The sequence below is a fragment of the Oncorhynchus mykiss genome, chromosome 6, assembly GCF_013265735.2.
Source record: "Oncorhynchus mykiss isolate Arlee chromosome 6, USDA_OmykA_1.1, whole genome shotgun sequence".
NCBI classification, from domain to species: domain Eukaryota; kingdom Metazoa; phylum Chordata; class Actinopteri; order Salmoniformes; family Salmonidae; genus Oncorhynchus; species Oncorhynchus mykiss.
The window spans coordinates 29,749,517-29,767,594 of record NC_048570.1 but is presented as its reverse complement, the minus strand read 5'-3'; the positions used below and the strand labels follow the sequence as shown (position 1 = coordinate 29,767,594).

The 18,078-nt window shown below is 41.8% G+C and overlaps 2 protein-coding genes across 13 annotated transcripts in view; both read left to right on the top strand.

Moving 5' to 3' along the window:
• The first annotated feature begins 7,222 nt into the window (after positions 1-7,222).
• Positions 7,223-12,693, top strand: LOC110525696 (zinc finger CCHC domain-containing protein 8). The gene is made up of 14 exons (XM_021606059.2): positions 7,223-7,439; positions 8,164-8,206; positions 8,281-8,355; positions 8,464-8,569; positions 8,668-8,742; positions 8,859-8,962; positions 9,248-9,313; positions 9,390-9,450; positions 9,582-9,715; positions 9,865-10,007; positions 10,143-10,258; positions 10,367-10,453; positions 10,540-10,645; positions 10,852-12,693. The coding sequence occupies exons 1-14, from the start codon at positions 7,274-7,276 to the stop codon at positions 11,742-11,744; spliced, it is 2,175 nt and encodes a 724-aa protein (XP_021461734.2). The 5' UTR covers positions 7,223-7,273; the 3' UTR covers positions 11,745-12,693.
• A 498-nt stretch (positions 12,694-13,191) lies between these two features.
• LOC110525694 (CAP-Gly domain-containing linker protein 1) overlaps positions 13,192-18,078 on the top strand; it is a 48,345-nt gene continuing 43,458 nt past the window's right edge. For 2 of the 12 annotated variants that reach the window (XM_021606055.2, XM_021606051.2), the window contains exon 1: positions 13,192-13,705. The gene's annotated coding sequence lies outside the window, so the exon portion shown is untranslated. The remainder of the gene's footprint in view (positions 13,706-18,078) is intronic. The other 10 variants (XM_021606049.2, XM_021606050.2, XM_021606046.2 and 7 more) reach the window with 6 other exon arrangements.

The following is an 18,078-nucleotide window of genomic DNA, read 5'->3' as shown; positions in this document are numbered from 1 at the left end:
CTCTGTAGCACCCACTTGGGTGATGCCCCAGCAGCTCGAGTGCCAGAAAACTCACCACACAGTTCAGAATAGTGGCTAGTTGTCCTCATTATGAGCCCTCTGCCTCAGCACTGCTATATTCCTCATTCTCCCATTCCCCCTATGCTTCAAGCCACTCCTGAAATTATGTTATCAAAAGATTAGGAACTGGCAGCCAGGTGAAACAAAAAAGTGTCCAGATGCATTTTTCAAACAAAAACATTACTAGAAAGTATCCTGTCTTCAGAAAGTATTCAGACCCTTGACTTTTTCCACATTTTGTTACGCCTTATTCTAAAATTGATTAAATAAATACAAATCCTCAGCATCCATAATTACAAAGGAAAAACAGGTTTTTAGATTTGTTATTTTTTTACCCCTTTTTCTCCCCAATTTCGTGGTATCCAATTGAAGCCAGCCGCACCAATGTGTTGGAGGATACACCGTGCACCTGGCAACCTTGGCTAGCGTGCACTGCGCCCGGCCCGCCACAGGAGTCACTGGTGCGCGATGAGACAAGGAGATCCCTACTGACCAATCCCTCCCTAACCACGACGCTAGGCCAATTGTGCGTCGCCCCACGGACCTCCCAGTCGCGGCCGGTTACAACAGAGCCTGGGCACGAACCCAGGGACTCTGATGGCACAGCTGGCGCTGCAGTACAGTGCCCTTAACCACTGCGCCACCCGGGAGGCCTCGTTTTTAGAAATTTTAGCAAATGTATAAACCTTGAATAATTTTACAGACCCTTCGCTATATGACTTGAAATAGAGCTCAGGTGCATCTGAGCTCCATTGATCATCCTTGAGATGTTTCTACAACTTGATTGGAGTCCACCTGTGGTAGATTCAATTAATTGGACATGATTTAAAAAGGCACACACCCGTCTATATAAGATCCCACAGTTGACAGTGCATGTCAGAGCAAAAACCAAGCCATGAGGTCGAAGGAATTGTCCTTAGAGCTCCGAGACAGGATTGTGTCAAGTCACAGATCGAGGGAAGGGTACCAAAAAATGTCTGCAGCATTGAAGGTCCCCAAAAACACAGTGACCTCCATCATTCTTAAATGGAAGAAGTTTGGAACCACCAAGACTCTTCCTAAAGCAGGCTGCCATGCACTGACAGTGCTCTAGAGTTCCTCTGTGGAGATGGGAGAACCTTCCAGAAGGACAACCTACTCTGTAGCATTCCACCAATCAGACCTTTATGGTAAAGTGGCCAGACGGAAGCCACTCCTCAGTGAAAGGCTCATGACAGCCCGCTTGGAGTTTGCCAAAAGGCACCTAAAGACTATCCGACCATGAGAAACAAGATTATCTGGTCTGATTACATAGATACAGACAAATTACAGAGATACAGAAAAAAATACTCTACCTCCAGATGAGTATGAGGGGGAGTTTAAATACAATTCTTGCAAGCTTGTTTAGCTGATCTGTAGTTTTAGACTATTCTTTAGATGCTTGGGGCTGCTGGTTAACAATGATGTGCAGGCATAATCAAAGTGCCACTGTACTAGTGCACTTGTCATAGTCTTTAGAGTGTCTATAGCTAGGTTTCCATCCAATTGGAGACAGATTTTCATGCAAATATGTTTTCATCTGCATAAAAACAATATGTGTATTTCAGAGTTTCCTTTAGGAAAATTTGGCTCCTGACAACATGATGGTGAAGATTGAAATTTACTGGACATTTGAGAAATTTACCAGACATCCATATGCATTCAGATGCGCCATCAATAGACTTGGGATTTTGGCCAAAGCAGCCACATTTATGTGTCCTTACAATCAACCTATAACAAATTATAAAAACACTATTCCTTGGGTTTAGACGTGTAGCATATGGAAAACTATATATATATATATATATATATATATATATTTCATTGTCGGATATTTGATCACTAAATGCATCAGGGCATTGTGTCCACTGTATGATATTCAAATAACTAAATATATGGCCTACTGTATATAAAGGAAGAGAAGCTTAGGCCAAGCCCCAGAGAGATAAAGAAATGCATGTCGGTGTCGCAGCATGCCACCAGCATATCGCTATCTCTCTCTCTATGTGAGATGGCTAGTGTGTCTGCTATACAGATATAGACTTACAGAAGGTGATTTTTTAATCAGAATATTTTGTATAAAGATAAGTTCAACTGTCGGAGTCAGTTGGAGCGCCAGTGTGAACTGCCTTCATGTCATAGGCCTGCGGTAGCTAAAGCTTAATAATAGCCACACCATACCAAACCTTAACAAATGTTTTTAAACTTGATTCGGGTAATATCAAAAGTAAGTCAAGCCATTGTTTTTATGGGGCTCCCGAGTGGTTCAGTGGTCTAAGGCACTGCATCTCAGTGCTAGAGGTGTCACTACAGACCCTGGTCCGATTCCAGGCTGTAATACAACCGGCCATGATTGGGAGTTCCATAGGGTGGCGCACAATTAGCCCAGCACCGTCCGGGTTAAGGTTTGGCCGGGCTAGGCTGTCATTGTAAATAAGAATTTGTTCTTAACTGACTTAACTAGTTAAATGAAAGGTGGAAAATATGAGCATGCTATTATATTGTGGCAAACACAGCGTTGGATCTACAGTTGGAACTTAAATTTGGCCAAAGAGAGCACACAATTAAAAGGACAGATCAAATGTAATTTAGCCAATGAAAATGTCTCAACAGAATGAAATAAAACAAGTTTGCATAGGCCTATTTATAGAACTGGTTTTGATTAATAAATAGGCTGACAATGCTATACAATCATGATAAAAACATATAAATAAATGTATGTTTAAAAATGACATCCTATCTGAATAGGAAGTGGCACAGTATCCTACATGTGGCTGCATCAAAGCCAATCATGGACAATATGGCCAGCTACAATTTTAACAGCTGGCTATTAGCTGGCAATTAGACCTACTGGCTAAAGGGAACCCTGGTGCATCAGAATTGCGTTTCCATCAAATTGACTTTACTCTCATAAAAAGGTTGGATGGAAACCTGGTTAATGCCAAGTAATTTTGAGAATGGTGAAATGTATATTTTGGATGAATGTGTTCAGGCCTACAGGAGACTTTTTAAGTACCCTAATCAGATGAAAACATGGTGGCTGGATGTGTTTATGACACATATAAAAGGTAATACAAAGTTAAATTATAAATATTTAGCCTATATTGAAGTGTTGGGTTCCAAATGCGCAAAGAATAGCTGCTCGGATTGAAAAAGAGGCAGAGTGTGTGTTAAGAATTCCCTTATAACTGGGTCTGCTGGGAGCATATGTGGCCACATTTTTGTCTTATTCAAATGACATTTTCAATGTAGCCTAGAGTAGAATTTTGTACTCGCTTGAAAACAATAAAATGCAATTATTCATTGCATTGTGGTATTCTATGTTAGTCTAGGTAGGATAATTGTATTGTCCCTAACAACATCAATAGGGGAGCTTTTTGAGGTGTCTGTCACATGTCTTCAATATTCTTTCATGCTCAATGATGCACCTGGCCTCTCCGCTGCCTATTTGTTCTTGTGGATTCATATTACAATTGATGCAGCTTTAAATGCTTTTATATGTGGCACGATTGCTAGTTAGCCTATTGCAGATCTGGACAAATGATCCACCTACCACAATTGTCACTATGAATGGTGGATGGAGTGCTGGATAGACTGTTAGACTGGTAAACTATAGTGATAAAAGTTAGCACATGGAAAAGCGGAGTGCATAAGGGAAGTACCAAAACACCTTGATATAAGGGCAAGTAGATGAGGAAATGTGTCTAGGAAGAAATAAATTATATAGTAAAACCTGCAAATAGTGAATGTAAACCAGTAGAAAAACAACATGCTACCCTCCCCTGTGCCCAATAAAAAAACACCCATCCCCCCAGTAAATTGCTATCTGTCCCAGGCCATATTATAGTTTCTGACATTTGGTAGGCCATTTGTTTGTCAACTGTTTGATACATGCAGCTTATCTTCTGTTATAACTTGTTGCCCCAGAAGACTATAAAGTAGTGCTCACCAGAATAATGTTTTACATGATAGAATGAATGCATTAGTAATCTACACTGAACAAAAATATAAACGCAAAATGCAACAATGTCAAAGATTTTTCAATTGAAATAAATTCAGTAGGCCCTAATCTATGGATTTCACATGACTGGGAATACAGATAGGCATCTGTTGGTCACAGATACCTATAAAAATGGTAGGGGCGCGAATAAGAAAAGCAGTCCGTATCTGGTGTGACCACCATTTGTCACATGCAGCGCGACACATCTCCTTCGCATAGAGTTCATCAGACTGTTGATTCTGGACTGTGGAATGTTGTCCCACTCCTCTTCAATGGCTGTGTGAAGTTGCTGGATATTGTCGGGAACTGGAACACGCTGTCTTACACGTCCATCCAGACCATTCCAAACATGCGCAAGGGGTGACATATCTGGTGAGTATGCAGGCCATGGAAGAACTGGGACATTTTCAGCTTCCATTAATTGTGTAAAGATTCTTGCGACATGGAGCCATGCTTTATCATGCTGAAACATGAGGTGATGGCGGCGGATGAAGGACACGACAATGGGCCTCAGGATCTCGTCACGGTACTTCTGTGCATTCAAATTGCCATCGATACAATGGAATTGTGTTCGCTGTCCGTAGCTTATGATTGCCCATGACATCTGCCTGGAACAGTTGAACTCGGATTCATCTGTGAAGAGCACACTCTTCTCCAGCGTGCCAGTGGCCATTGAAGGTGAGCACCTGCCCAATGAAGTCGGTTATGACGCCGAACTGCAGTCAGGTCAAGACCCTGGTGAGGACGACAAGCACGCAGATGAGCTTCCCTGAGACGGTTTCTGACAGTTTGTTCAGAAGTTCTTCAGTTGTGCAAACCCACAGTTTCATCAACTCTCAGGGTGGCTGGTCTCACATTATCCCACAGGTGAAGAAGCCTAATGTGGAGGTCCTGGGCTGCCGTTGTAACAGTACAAATTTAGACCGTCCCCTCGCCCATACCCGGGCGCGAACTAGGGACCTTCTGCACACATCAACAGTCACCCTCGAAGCATCGTTACCCATCGCTCCACAAAAGCCGCGGCCCTTGCAGAGCAAGGGGAACTACTACTTCAAGGTCTCAGAGCAAGTGACGTCACTGATTGAAACGCTATTTAGCGCCCACGCTAACTAAGCTAGCCGTTTCACATCTGTTACACTCACCCCCCTTTTGACCTTCCTCCTTTTTCCGCAGCAACCAGTAATCCGGGTCACGGCACCAATGTAACAGTACAAATTTAGACCGTCCCCTCGCCCATACCCGGGCGCGAACTAGGGACCTTCTGCACACATCAACAGTCACCCTCGAAGCATCGTTACCCATCGCTCCACAAAAGCCGCGGCCCTTGCAGAGCAAGGGGAACTACTACTTCAAGGTCTCAGAGCAAGTGACGTCACTGATTGAAACGCTATTTAGCGCCCACGCTAACTAAGCTAGCCGTTTCACATCTGTTACACTCACCCCCCTTTTGACCTTCCTCCTTTTTCCGCAGCAACCAGTAATCCGGGTCACGGCACCAATGTAACAGTACAAATTTAGACCGTCCCCTCGCCCATACCCGGGCGCGAACTAGGGACCTTCTGCACACATCAACAGTCACCCTCGAAGCATCGTTACCCATCGCTCCACAAAAGCCGCGGCCCTTGCAGAGCAAGGGGAACTACTACTTCAAGGTCTCAGAGCAAGTGACGTCACTGATTGAAACGCTATTTAGCGCCCACGCTAACTAAACTAGCCGTTTCACATCTGTTACACTCACCCCCCTTTTGACCTTCCTCCTTTTTCCGCAGCAACCAGTAATCCGGGTCACGGCACCAATGTAACAGTACAAATTTAGACCGTCCCCTCGCCCATACCCGGGCGCGAACTAGGGACCTTCTGCACACATCAACAGTCACCCTCGAAGCATCGTTACCCATCGCTCCACAAAAGCCGCGGCCCTTGCAGAGCAAGGGGAACTACTACTTCAAGGTCTCAGAGCAAGTGACGTCACTGATTGAAACGCTATTTAGCGCCCACGCTAACTAAGCTAGCCGTTTCACATCTGTTACACCGTGGTTACACGTGGTCTGCGGTTGTGTGGCCTGTTGGATTTACTCCCAGATTCTCTAAACATCTTTGGAGGTGGCTAATCGTAGAGAAATTAACATTCAATTATCTGGCAACAGCTCTGGTGGACATTCCTGCAGTCAGCATGTCAATTGCACGCTCCCTCAAAACTTGAGACATCTGTGGCATTGTGTTGTGTGACAAAACTGCACATTTTAGAGTGGCCTTTTATTGTCCTCAGGTGCACCTGTGTAATGATCATGCTGTTTAATCAGCTTCTGGATATGCCACACCTTTCAGGTGGATGGATTATCTTGGCAAAGGAGAAATGCTCACTAACAGGGATGTGAACAAATTTGTGCACAATTTGAAAAAAAAAAGAAGAATTTTGTGCAGATGGAAAAGGTCTGGGATCTTTTATTTCAGCTGATGAAACATGGGACCAACACTTTACATTTCTTTATATTTTAGTTCAGTTCAGTTAACACCTGTAAAGTTGTCTGTTTCCTTTAGGGACGGGGGAGAAAACCCCAAAACACTGGAAATATTGGTATTGTGCAAAATGTCATCCGTTTGACCAGTTTTAAGGAAATGAAAAGCTGAGAACACAATGAAACACGTTTCTGATGACTTCAGTTGGTCTTGGGTGCATATTGTATGTGGTTGAAATACTGTCTGCTTGCATAACAAGTGTCAACGATATGACAGACACGCATTCACATTTTCTCAAGAGATGCTGAAAGAAAGATAACATATTTCTCCGCTCATGTTCCCTAGACAAAATTAACATGTGTTGTATCATTTTACTGCAGTTAATATTTTATTACGCTACATGTGAAAATGTATAGGCCTACAGTCAGTGTCCATATTTCAGTTATTTTTCCATTTAACCCATATGAATTTAAATTAGGAATATTCTGTTTATTCATGGGTACAGGGATACTTGTAAGTAGGATAACACAGGTGCATGTAAACAGTTTATCCCGAATACGACCTTAAGCGGGATATGAGCTACTATCCCTAAAACTGAGCATGTAAACGTGGTCACTATATCCAAATATCTGTTTTTATGGTGGCCCTTGAACATGTGGCATAAAACAACCAATCAACGCTCTTGCGTGATTAAGTGTTGACCTCTGAACTCTGGCCAGCAACAACAGAGTGAAGATGGCGGAGTTTGATTTTGGTGACTGTGAGCTCTTTGAACAATTGGAAGAGAGTATGCCTGTTGCTACTCACATTCGGTTCACTGAGGAGGGTGGAGAGGAAGGCTCTGAGCTCAGTGAAAGATTGGAGGAGTGTGAGGAGACAATCCGGAGTCTAATAGAAGAGAATATCCTTGTGTGAGAAGCTAGCGGGTGCTAGCTAGCCACCATGTCTGTGGCCTAACTTTAGCTAGCCAACGAGACATCTTTATTTCACCGCTCAACCAGTCACTGGTTGGACGTGCCTCTTGACAGCATTTCATCTCACTAGCTTGCAAACTATTTAGTCATTGCAGCTAAAAAACATACTAGCTAGAACCCATGCAAAAAAAATCGACGTTTTACTACGACTTGCCAAATAGCTAGACAGAAGACTAGTACGCTAACTCCCTAGCCGAATAAACTCAACGATTTACGATGGATTTGAGCGGCAATTAGTGTGGGTGGACTGGAGCTCCGACATCACATAACTTAATTTGATCAAAAACTACAGATTTCAGGACCGCAAGAATAATCTGCAATTACACATAACAAAACCTTAATTTTATGTGACATCTAACACATCGTTAATCGTGGAGTTGAGTTTAATCGGCTAGTAACTCCAAAATCTGGTGGGGGGAATGATAACGTCAGCCTAAAACTGTTAAATTTAGTCACTCTTGAATAAACACTGCATAGTTTATGTACAATACTAGAAGTAGATTCACTTTCAATTCATCCAATTATAAATAGTTTGTGGTTAAAACTGAATAATATTTTCCAAACAAACTAGCAGATTGGTTGAACGTGCTTGATGTCTGTTGTTTTGATCAAAAATGCCTCAGTATTATTTTTCTTTAACCTATTGTCCACATCAAGAGTTGAAGAGAAAATTGAAAGTTTTGACAAGGCCAAGGTAAGTTATTGATGCGCTACTCACTACAGGCATAACCTGTGTGTAATGTCCTCATTCAAATATTTTTCTTCCAGTGGCATTAATGTTGAAAACATCAAGATTGATGGGCCTCTTCTACAGATCCTTTTCGCAAATAATAGCATCTCAAAGTAGGATTTTTTTTTTTTGGTTTCTTAGTCAATTTCTCCAATGATTTTGTAACTTTATTTCTATGTCTATGGGCGTTAAAATGTGAACTGTTAATCTTCTTTTCCCAGGCAATGCCGTCAAGAAATTGAAGACTCCATCTGTAGTATTGTTCAGAAACATCAGCTGCATGGAGAAGTTGAAAAAGGAAATCCCTCCAGCAATGTCAACCCTCAGGTACATTTTTGGATTTGGAGATGGTCTTGCTCAAGTTTCAAAGAAGAAAATATGTTTTACATGGAAAATATTTCACATCTGTTTCCTTCCACATGCAGTCTTCAAGTTTCATTATGGAAGAAGATCAGAAGACCAAGACCTGTGGCATCAAAAAGATTAAGGAAGCCTTCAGTGTGGGTGTACTTTATTTTTTTTAATGACAATCTAGGTGTCTGTCCCCTGCATGTCTTGTGAAATGTACCATTTGCATTTGTTTGTCTGGATATATTTGTGTGTCTCTTTTTCACAGATGGTGGGAAGTGTCCTTTATTTCACCAGTTTCTGTGTGGACAAACTTGGGCAGCCCCTGCTTAATGATAACCCCCAGCAGACAGAAGGATGGGAGGTTCCAAAGTATCCTCAACACTGCTTGCTCTGCTCTCTGTGGACAGCCCTGTGTCCTTCAGTCACTTATTTTTTTCTAAAACGACACATTTCAGTGTAGAATCCAGCTTTCATTGTTGGATAACATCAACTGAAAAGAAATCTCACTTTTTGAACCATTATCTTTTCTATCTTTCATTGTGTGTATTAATGCACGTGGTAGTCGGTATATGAGTAGAAAAGTGTGCTGTGTTTTGTTACGCACGTTGAAACTACAGTTGCATCATTTAATTGAGTTCCTTAATTGTTGCGAAGATATCAGCAGGTCTTCAGCCAGGTCATCGCCTTAGATGGACAGGAAGTACAGATGAAAGAGAAAAGGTATAGCAGAGATTTTGTTTTTTTTATGCAGGAAATATCTGTACATTTTATTGTTGCTTTTGTGCCTATACTACAGACCTAAGCCTTGTTGTTTCAACTGTGGGTTGGATGGTCATCAACTGCGAGACTGTCCTCAGGTAAGTCTTGAATATCATTTGACTTTAATATGCATCTTATAACATGAAAGTTGTTTACTTACCATGGGCAGACAGAAGAGCTTAAAACCAGGTTTGACACGTGATCAACAGCTCTGTTCGTTTCCTCTTAGCCAAAGGACATGGCCAGAATCAATGAGAAGCGGAAGGAGTTTTCTCAGGGTAACCAGGGCAACTTGAGCAATCAGCGTTACCATGCTGAGGAACTGGAGGAGCGATTTGCCAGATACAAACCTGGAATCATGAGGCAAGGCACATTTGAAATGTCTGAAGGCACTGACACAAGAAGAAACTCATTTGTTTTCAGTTATTGCAAGGTCTAAGTGAAGTTGTAGAACCAGGGTTTTTGGTATCACACATCTGTTACCCGTTGCTTGTGTTTCTGGCATTGATCAGTGAGGAGCTGATGTCTGCACTGGGAGTTGAAATGAACACTCTACCCCCTCACATCTACCGCATGAGGCGGTTAGGCTACCCACCTGGCTGGCTTAAGGAGGCAGAGATGGAGAACTCAGGTCTCACGCTATATGATGGGAAGGGTAAGATTTCACCCGGAGAGACCATAACCACTTTACTAAACACTTGCCTTGCAGTTTTTGTTGAATCACTGATCTTTCCTGATTCTTCATTAATATTGGGCTGCTATGTATTTAAACTGTGTTCACCCTTTATAGTGTCAAAAGATGGAGAACTAACAGAGGTCGACCATGGACAAAGTATTTCCTATGATGTTTCCAAGCTAGTAGATTTCCCAGGCTTCAATATATCTGCACCACCTAGTGTGAAGGATGTAAGTCTTCTTGAAATCAGTTTGCTGGCCATCATTAGGGTACAAGCGTACCGATCTTTGCCACCACTTGTAGACCTTTACAAACAACATTTTCCCCCTGACTTTTAGGACTACAGGCTATATGGCTCTATTCCAATACAGCATAACCATATGAAGCAGAATTTTGCTGACTATCTGTCCAACAATTTTCCAATGGTAACTACAATTCTCCTATTCTACATTTTAATAAATTGTTTGTCCACTGTATGTGTGCACACTAAATTAATATATTTTGCCAATAGCCTGGTGCCAACTGCAATAAGAGACTGCATGAATCCGAATCAACTCCCCAGCAGACGAAAAAAAGGAGATCTGATGCCAGGAGTTCAGATATGGATGTTGATTCAGGTAGCGGTGTTATTATTCCAGGTGTCTGAATACAATGTATAACTAATTACTCTATTGCAACCAGCAGATAATTCTGCTTTTCACTGTCATGACTGGGTGGTCGGTCGGTCTGTCTGTTTGCAGAAAACAAAAGTAACTTATGTTGTATGTGTGCAATGGCCTCCCTGCTCTAGCAGTGCATAATGCTTGTCAGTGTCTGTTTCCAGACCAGGATACTACACCCCGCCGCCACCGGAGCTCAGACAGCTTCCAGTTCCAGCCCCCGCTGCCCCCTGACTCGCCATCCTTTGGTTCACCACCTCCCTTACCTCATGGTACACCACCAGCCACTCCCACTCCACCCCCTCTTCCTAAGGGAACACCTCCCCCCACACCCACTAATGGTTCACCGGCTCTACGGGGACGCACTGTGGGAGTGGGTGAGGAGTCTGTAGGTGGGGAGGAGGAAGAGCTGACACTGGAGGAGCTGGAGGAGCAGCAGAGGCTGATCTGGGCTGCATTGGAAAATGCTGATACCACCACCAACAGTGACTCTGAGACACCAGCTGTTGGAACACCCCTCCCCAGCTCGCCCAGCGTCTCCACACCTGCCCAAGTCGACACTGAAACTGAAATGGAGGAAGGTGATGCTGAAGATGAAGAAAAGGAGGGATCTGTGGAGGTTTCCAGCCACAACAGTGATGAGCAGATCAGTGTTGATCCATCTTCTAGCAAATGTCAGGATGATGTTGAAGATAAAAGCAAGGTGGTTGAAGATGAGAGCAGCTTGCTGAAAACACCAGTCCAAGAGGAGAGCCCTATGAGTCCTGAAGCTGCTGCAGATAGAGGCAATGTGCTTGCACAGAGGCCCAGCTTGCTTCAAACACCAGTCCAAGAGAGCCGTCAGCCAGACCCCTCAGATCAGGATGCTGTCGAGGGAGATCTGTCTGACTCTGTGGGGAAGGTAACAGCCGTGCCTCACCGGAGTAGGTTCGCACATGGCATTATTCCCTTTGAGGACACGCCAGAATTCACAGAGGTTGCTGAGGCCACCGGGACATACCTTCGAATCCGAGACTTGCTGAAAGGTTCCCCTCGAAATATGGCGAAAAAAAAGTGAAAAGACTGGCTTGAATTAAAATCCAGGGATTCTTTTGCATAAACACTTATTTTTTAACAAATCTGTGGTTTTCATACACTTTTCTTTAAGTGTGCCACAAAAGTTGGAGCTGAACAGTTTGGTGACCTGTCATTCAAACTTATTTTTAATGGTTTATTTTTTTTGTACCAAAATGAATGTATTTTATGCGTATGAGTTAGCTGTGGTCTATGAAGACCGCAAGGTTTTCATGGAATAGTTTTTCTTTAAGGAAACCTCATAAGCCAGTTTTGGCGTGTCTTTTTTTCCATTCACATAAAATCATTTTTGTAGCAATGACAACATCCATATTGCTCTTTTAGGTGTAAAGATACGATTTTATAAAATGTTTTTCCTCTTCTGTTTTTACCATCGATTGATCATTTTTCTATGACTCTTTGCAGTCTAGGCGCCTCTCCTCTTCTCATGGTTAAAGTAGCCTCCCATTGGCTACTCCTATCAAATAAGGACATATTCATCTCGATTTTTAAGTTCATTTGAAACTTGATTGGATTGTTGAGGTGATTTTTAACTCGATTATTTTAATTTTATTTTGACACAGGAAGTCGGTGTCTTAATTCAGAATATCACTACAACAATATGGCTCTGCTTAATATCGCACGTTTATTCAAAAAAGTAACAACCATTGTAAGTCTTTTCGTCAGCGTCATAGACTTGGTTCAGCATCTGGTTATTGCTACTACATAATGGCACTAGAGAGCAGCAAAACCTAATTGGACATTTTCAGGTAACCATATTAAATTTGACTAAGAGCAACTTGTCTAGAGGAGAAGAGTGTCAAAGGAGATCGGCCTACTTTTTACTTAGGGGTCAATGGTTTGTTTTTGTTATTCTAAATTGGACTGTCATTGTAGTTTTGCCACTGAATGTCTGAATTAAACGTACACAGTATGTGGGAAGGCTGCTTGCAGTATGAATTTCTCATGTTTCTGTTTTTAAATAGTGTTCAAGATTATAAACCATTTGGAGGGCTGGTTTTTAAGGGTCGTGCCCTGATGGTGCTTGGTGTAGAATGGCCAAAATTAGATCTAGTAATGTACTGGTCTAAAGCGATGTCACATTTCTTGACTGCCAGCCCTGCACTAATATAGCCTTTATAGAAGCAATTATTGGTCTGTTACGTATCTGTTTGGATGGTGAAATTGTACAACTGTTCTCTCCAGTCAAACCATGTGATAAGTACGTTATTAGAAAAGGACCCAACTCTTACCAGAATTTAAACGGTAAAAGGAAGCAAGTTCCACACAGGGTTTCAAAATCAGTACAGGGAAACGAGCAACTGTATTTGGGTGATAACCGTTTGCCTATATGGATTTTTTTTGAAAAATATTTGACAAATTGCATGCTCAATCAAAGTGTATAAATGATTTTTCGTTTTGACAGACGAGCAATAATAATGCAAGTTTAGTAGCTTGTTTAAAATTATATATATATATATATATATAGCAAATGGATCTTATAACCTATTGCGTGTTCGGATAACAATTCTGGTAACTTATTGTTCAATTTGTGGTCCAGTATTAGATACTTTTTTTTTTTTACTGTCTAAAGGGGCGAGACCATTTTACGTCATTGTATCACTCAATCAGCACCTCGGTCGGACTCAAAACAGAAGGCTTCGGTTGGGGAGACAACTCAGCAGTGTCTGTGGGATTGTTTCTATCTAGCTTTTCGTCAAAGAAACGGTTCATACGAGAGTGCCACAGGTAAGGAAGAGACTTGCATCCGCTATCTCACGTTAGCGTCATGGTTAACCGGGCGGGCCCTCAGCCAGGTCAATGAGCCCACAACAACCCACGGAGGAAAAGGGAGTTGCTAAGCCCCATCTTAGCTCACGGCTACATCGTTTAGCCTACTGGAGGTAGAAGAAACCAAGCCAGCCACTACTACCTGGGCCTTCAAGGTTAGCTAGCTAACAACCGGTAACTAACCACATTTTCAGCATGTTTTGATTTGGAGATTATATGTTAACAGAAGACGTGATTTAGATTTATTTTTACCGGAGATCATAATCGCTAGTTCAATACCGGTTGTCCGTCAGCGGTGACATTGCAGTACGATTCGGCGTTCGGACCTGTGATTCCGTCTAACAGTAGAACTAGCTAACGTTAACGTTAGTTTCCTTAGTAACGTCAATGGCAACCCATTGTCAGTGTGCTATGTTTGCGTGGTTTAGGAAAGCTAAAATAGTATGAAAACGTAGCAACTGGGTAGCTAACTTTTTCGGAACGCCGTGTATTTGTCAATTTTCTTCTCTAAACTTCACGATAGCCTGGCTGCGAGCAGAGACTGGAAAATGTGTCATTAGTCTAATCACTTTTCTCAAGTGGAATGATAATTTAGTATCGTATCTAGCAAGCTGAGTTGGCAGGCACAGGCCTGGCTGAGTATAGCTACTAATGTTAGCTAACTCGCTTGTGTAGTTTTTTTGCAAGACGATCTACTAGCAAGTGTTTCAATACATTTAGATTGTTAGCCCAATCGAGTTTTCTTGAAGTTCGCATCATAGCACTTTTCGAAGGTACTGTCAAACGATGTCCAGATGTGCCACCTCATCGACCACACCGAAAACAATACACTGAAATGGCAATGCGTCAGTGGGACTATGACACGTGGGAAATCTCCCAGGGAACCTTTCGAATGGACGATCATGAAGAACAACTCAAACTCAACGAACCATTTGTCTCTTGTCAGCTTGCTTATTTATACCTTGCAAGCAAACTTCAAGGAAATGCTATTCGGTGGTGGACAAAGTACCCAATGTCATACTTGAGTAAAAGTAAAGATACCTTAATAGAAAATTACTAAAGTGAAAGTCACCCAGTAAATTACTACTTGAGTAAGTCAAATTATTTGGTTTTGAATATACTTAAGTATCAAAAGTAAATTGCTCAAATATACTTAAGTATCAAAATAAAAAATGAAAGTATAACTCATTTCAATTCCTTACATTAAGCAAACCTGATGACATTATTTTTTAGTTTTGATTTATGGATAGTCAGGGTCACACCCAACACTCAGACATAATTTACAAACTAAGCATGAGAGGCAGTGGGGATGACCAGGGATGGTCTCTTGATACGAATTGGACCACTACTGGCCTGCTAAGCAATCAAAATGTAACGAGTATATTTGGATGTCAGTGAAAGTGTATAGAGTAAAAAAGTACATTATTTTCTTTAGGAATGTAGTGGAGTAAAATATTCTACCATGGTAGTGATTAAAATCACTTGATACTTTGTACCTAAACTCAGGTCAAGGTAATCTATTCTATGAATGAATGAATTACATTTACATTTTTGTGTCAAATCGCCAGTTGGCGACCCATCCCTTACTTATGGGATTAATTCACACACAAATAAACATTACATTGATTCACAGTGATAATTATTCCTGTGTTTTGGTCAGTGCACACTGCATAAATAAATAAATACATAATAGTAGATTATCTATGCAATATTAGTAACTTTGTGTTTCAAGCTCTGAATGCTGATATATGAGACCGTATACCACAGGTTTGAAAAAACATTTATATTTAGTGTTCTAATTACTTTGGTTAGCAATAAGGCACCTCAGGGGTTTGCTATATATAGGGAAAGGGGGGGATACCGAGTCAGTTGTCCAACTGAATGTATTCAACTGAAATTAGTCTTCCACATTTAACCCAACCCCTCTGAATCAGAGGTGCGGGGGGCTGCCTTAATCAACATCCATGTCTTCGGCGCCCGGTTAACAGTGGGTTACTGCCTTGCTTGGGCAGAACGACAGAGGTTTGGCCTCCACCGGTAACAGAAGCAGGTGCACCGACCAAGGTTTATTTGACCGTACATTCCTCTGTGTCCTGTGCCAGGCTCGGTGGTGGATCCTGATACCCTGCTCTCAGCCCCCAGAGCTGTACTCTGCAGAGGCAGCCAGGCCCTTTATATACTCAGGGTAAAAGAGCTCAGCCAGGTTTTAGGTTGCCAACAGTTAACCTGGTTTCCTCACTTATTGGGCACCTGAGATGCTCAAGAAGTGAGGACACTTTGGTATTTGCTCTGAAAGCTCATTTTAATTGCTAAACTAGAGCAAGATAAGTAACAGAAAGTGTGCCAGTTAGCTGACCATTTATTATTGAATAATATCTATGGCATTGAGTCTGGTGTTTGACTACCGTCTCTGATTTACAGCAAAACCAACAAACAATAACATAACATAACATACAAGCAATTCGTTTACAGTTGAATTGTTTTCACATGAATCTGCTAAATGTTAAAACAAACCAGCCAGGATTATTTGATCTCATATTTGTTTAATCTTTTGATCCAAGAAAGTGCTCGCTGTCTTAAACTCCTGCTTTGCTCACTGTACTACTGATGTTTCAGAATTTAGTCGATCCCAAACTGAGCTGTCTGATTAGGCTATTGTTTATGATTTAATATGCACGATTTCTATGTCTGCTATGATGAAACTGGCACTTAAAAAATAACAGTTATTTGGTATTACAAGTAAACCTGACAATGCTTCTTGAATGTCCTAAAGTTTAGGCTTTTTTAAAGTACAGGCAATGCTGGAGGAAAAATGTGTCTAATGAGCCTATTTTACAACCAAGCCATGAAAACAACTTTACATGTGTTTTTTTTTTTTTTTTTGGGGGGGGGGGGGGGGGGGGGGCATTAGGCCTAACTCAACTCTAGCTCTAGAAGACAAGTGCTGAACCAGGCTGGTTGTGTTCGTGTTGGCCTATCGAAGGTTGTAAGTGGGGAGGTATAGGTATTGGGGGTTGCAGGATCCTGCCTTTTTGTTAACAGCTAATGAAGTGTCTGTGCTCCGCACACCTTCTGCTGCCATCACTAAGGTGGCTATATAATGACCCCAGTAGATGTTTCCTCAAAGAGAAGAGCTGGAGCATGTCTTTAGTGCACTCAATATGTGGTGGGGGGCAGCAGGGGTGTGTTTGATTCAAATGTATGATGTGTTGTTCACACTTTCTACAGTCGAACAGTGTACAATATTGGGAAGCGATTTGAGGGAGGACAGGGACATAGTAGGCCTTATGATTGGGCAAATTACCAAGAAAACCTATGAGAGTGCAGATGGCACACAGCTCAGCTCCTTCCATTGTTTGTGATTATAGCCACTCGCTCGGGCAGGCTCTTCAAGAGATGTGGCAGGTGCCAAGGCTCTTCTTTAAGCTAAGCCTGCCCACTGGCTGGTGCACGAGTCAAGACTAGTCAAGTGCTATTCAATAGCTGTCTTTTAGACCAAGAGCCTTAAGTCCCATGCTGAGTGTCCCTGCATGTCCCTGAATCTCTTTTTCAGCATGCGATTGTTAACCACACAAAGCATATAGGGCACATTGTTTTTTCTGGACTTTAGTTTCCCACAGCTTTGTGTTTGTTACAGCACCCCACAGAATATAGTAGTACTAACATGGTTATAGCATTGTAACAAGTTATAGTTACAAAGAAAATATTAGGTTATTTGCCCTGATATTCTTTCTTTCCATTATAGGCCTAATTATATTATTGGTCTTTTATTACGAAGGAAATCGGCCAGGAATCTGCAGCAATACACTAGCAACACTGGCATTTCCATTGAGACAATGATGGGAAGAATGGCTTGCGTAGTAAAAGGTTGATGAGAGAGCCAATTGCATTGCTATTGTGGTGCATCTAATGCAGAGAAAAGTTGGACTATGTTCCCTGGCACAGATATAAATATATTTTCTCCGTGGTAACCTGGTATTTCCCGCTGAAACCGGAAGTGTCATTCAAAGCATTATAAAGCATATAAATAGGCCTATGTCTGGATTTGATAAGAGCTTTGATCGAAAATGTAAGACTGACGCTACCTGATGCTGATGAGCCATACGTTAAAGACATTTTAAGGATCCCCAGTCCAAATGACCATGCCGTTATCCAATACATATATGATATAGGCTACTGCACATTACACAACTCTATGCTCTCTTGGGTAAATAAATGAAACTAGTTCCTGTAGGCTAATCTTTTTTTAATGTAAATTCTATTGCTGTGCTGTATTGTATAATATGGACTGGAATTACGTACATCATTCAAACCATGTTAAAGCAGAGAACATGGGATTATGGTGCAGCACATGCAGCCTACAAAGTTACAAGTATAGGCTAGCAAATTTGATTTTCATTTTGAAATATAATAGGGCCTATTTGTATAATTAATAGGCTGACTAATACACAACATGACCAAAAGTATGTGGACAACTGCTCGTCGAACATCTCATTCCAAAATCATCGGCATTCATGTGGAGTTGGTCCTGCAATAACAGCCTGGGA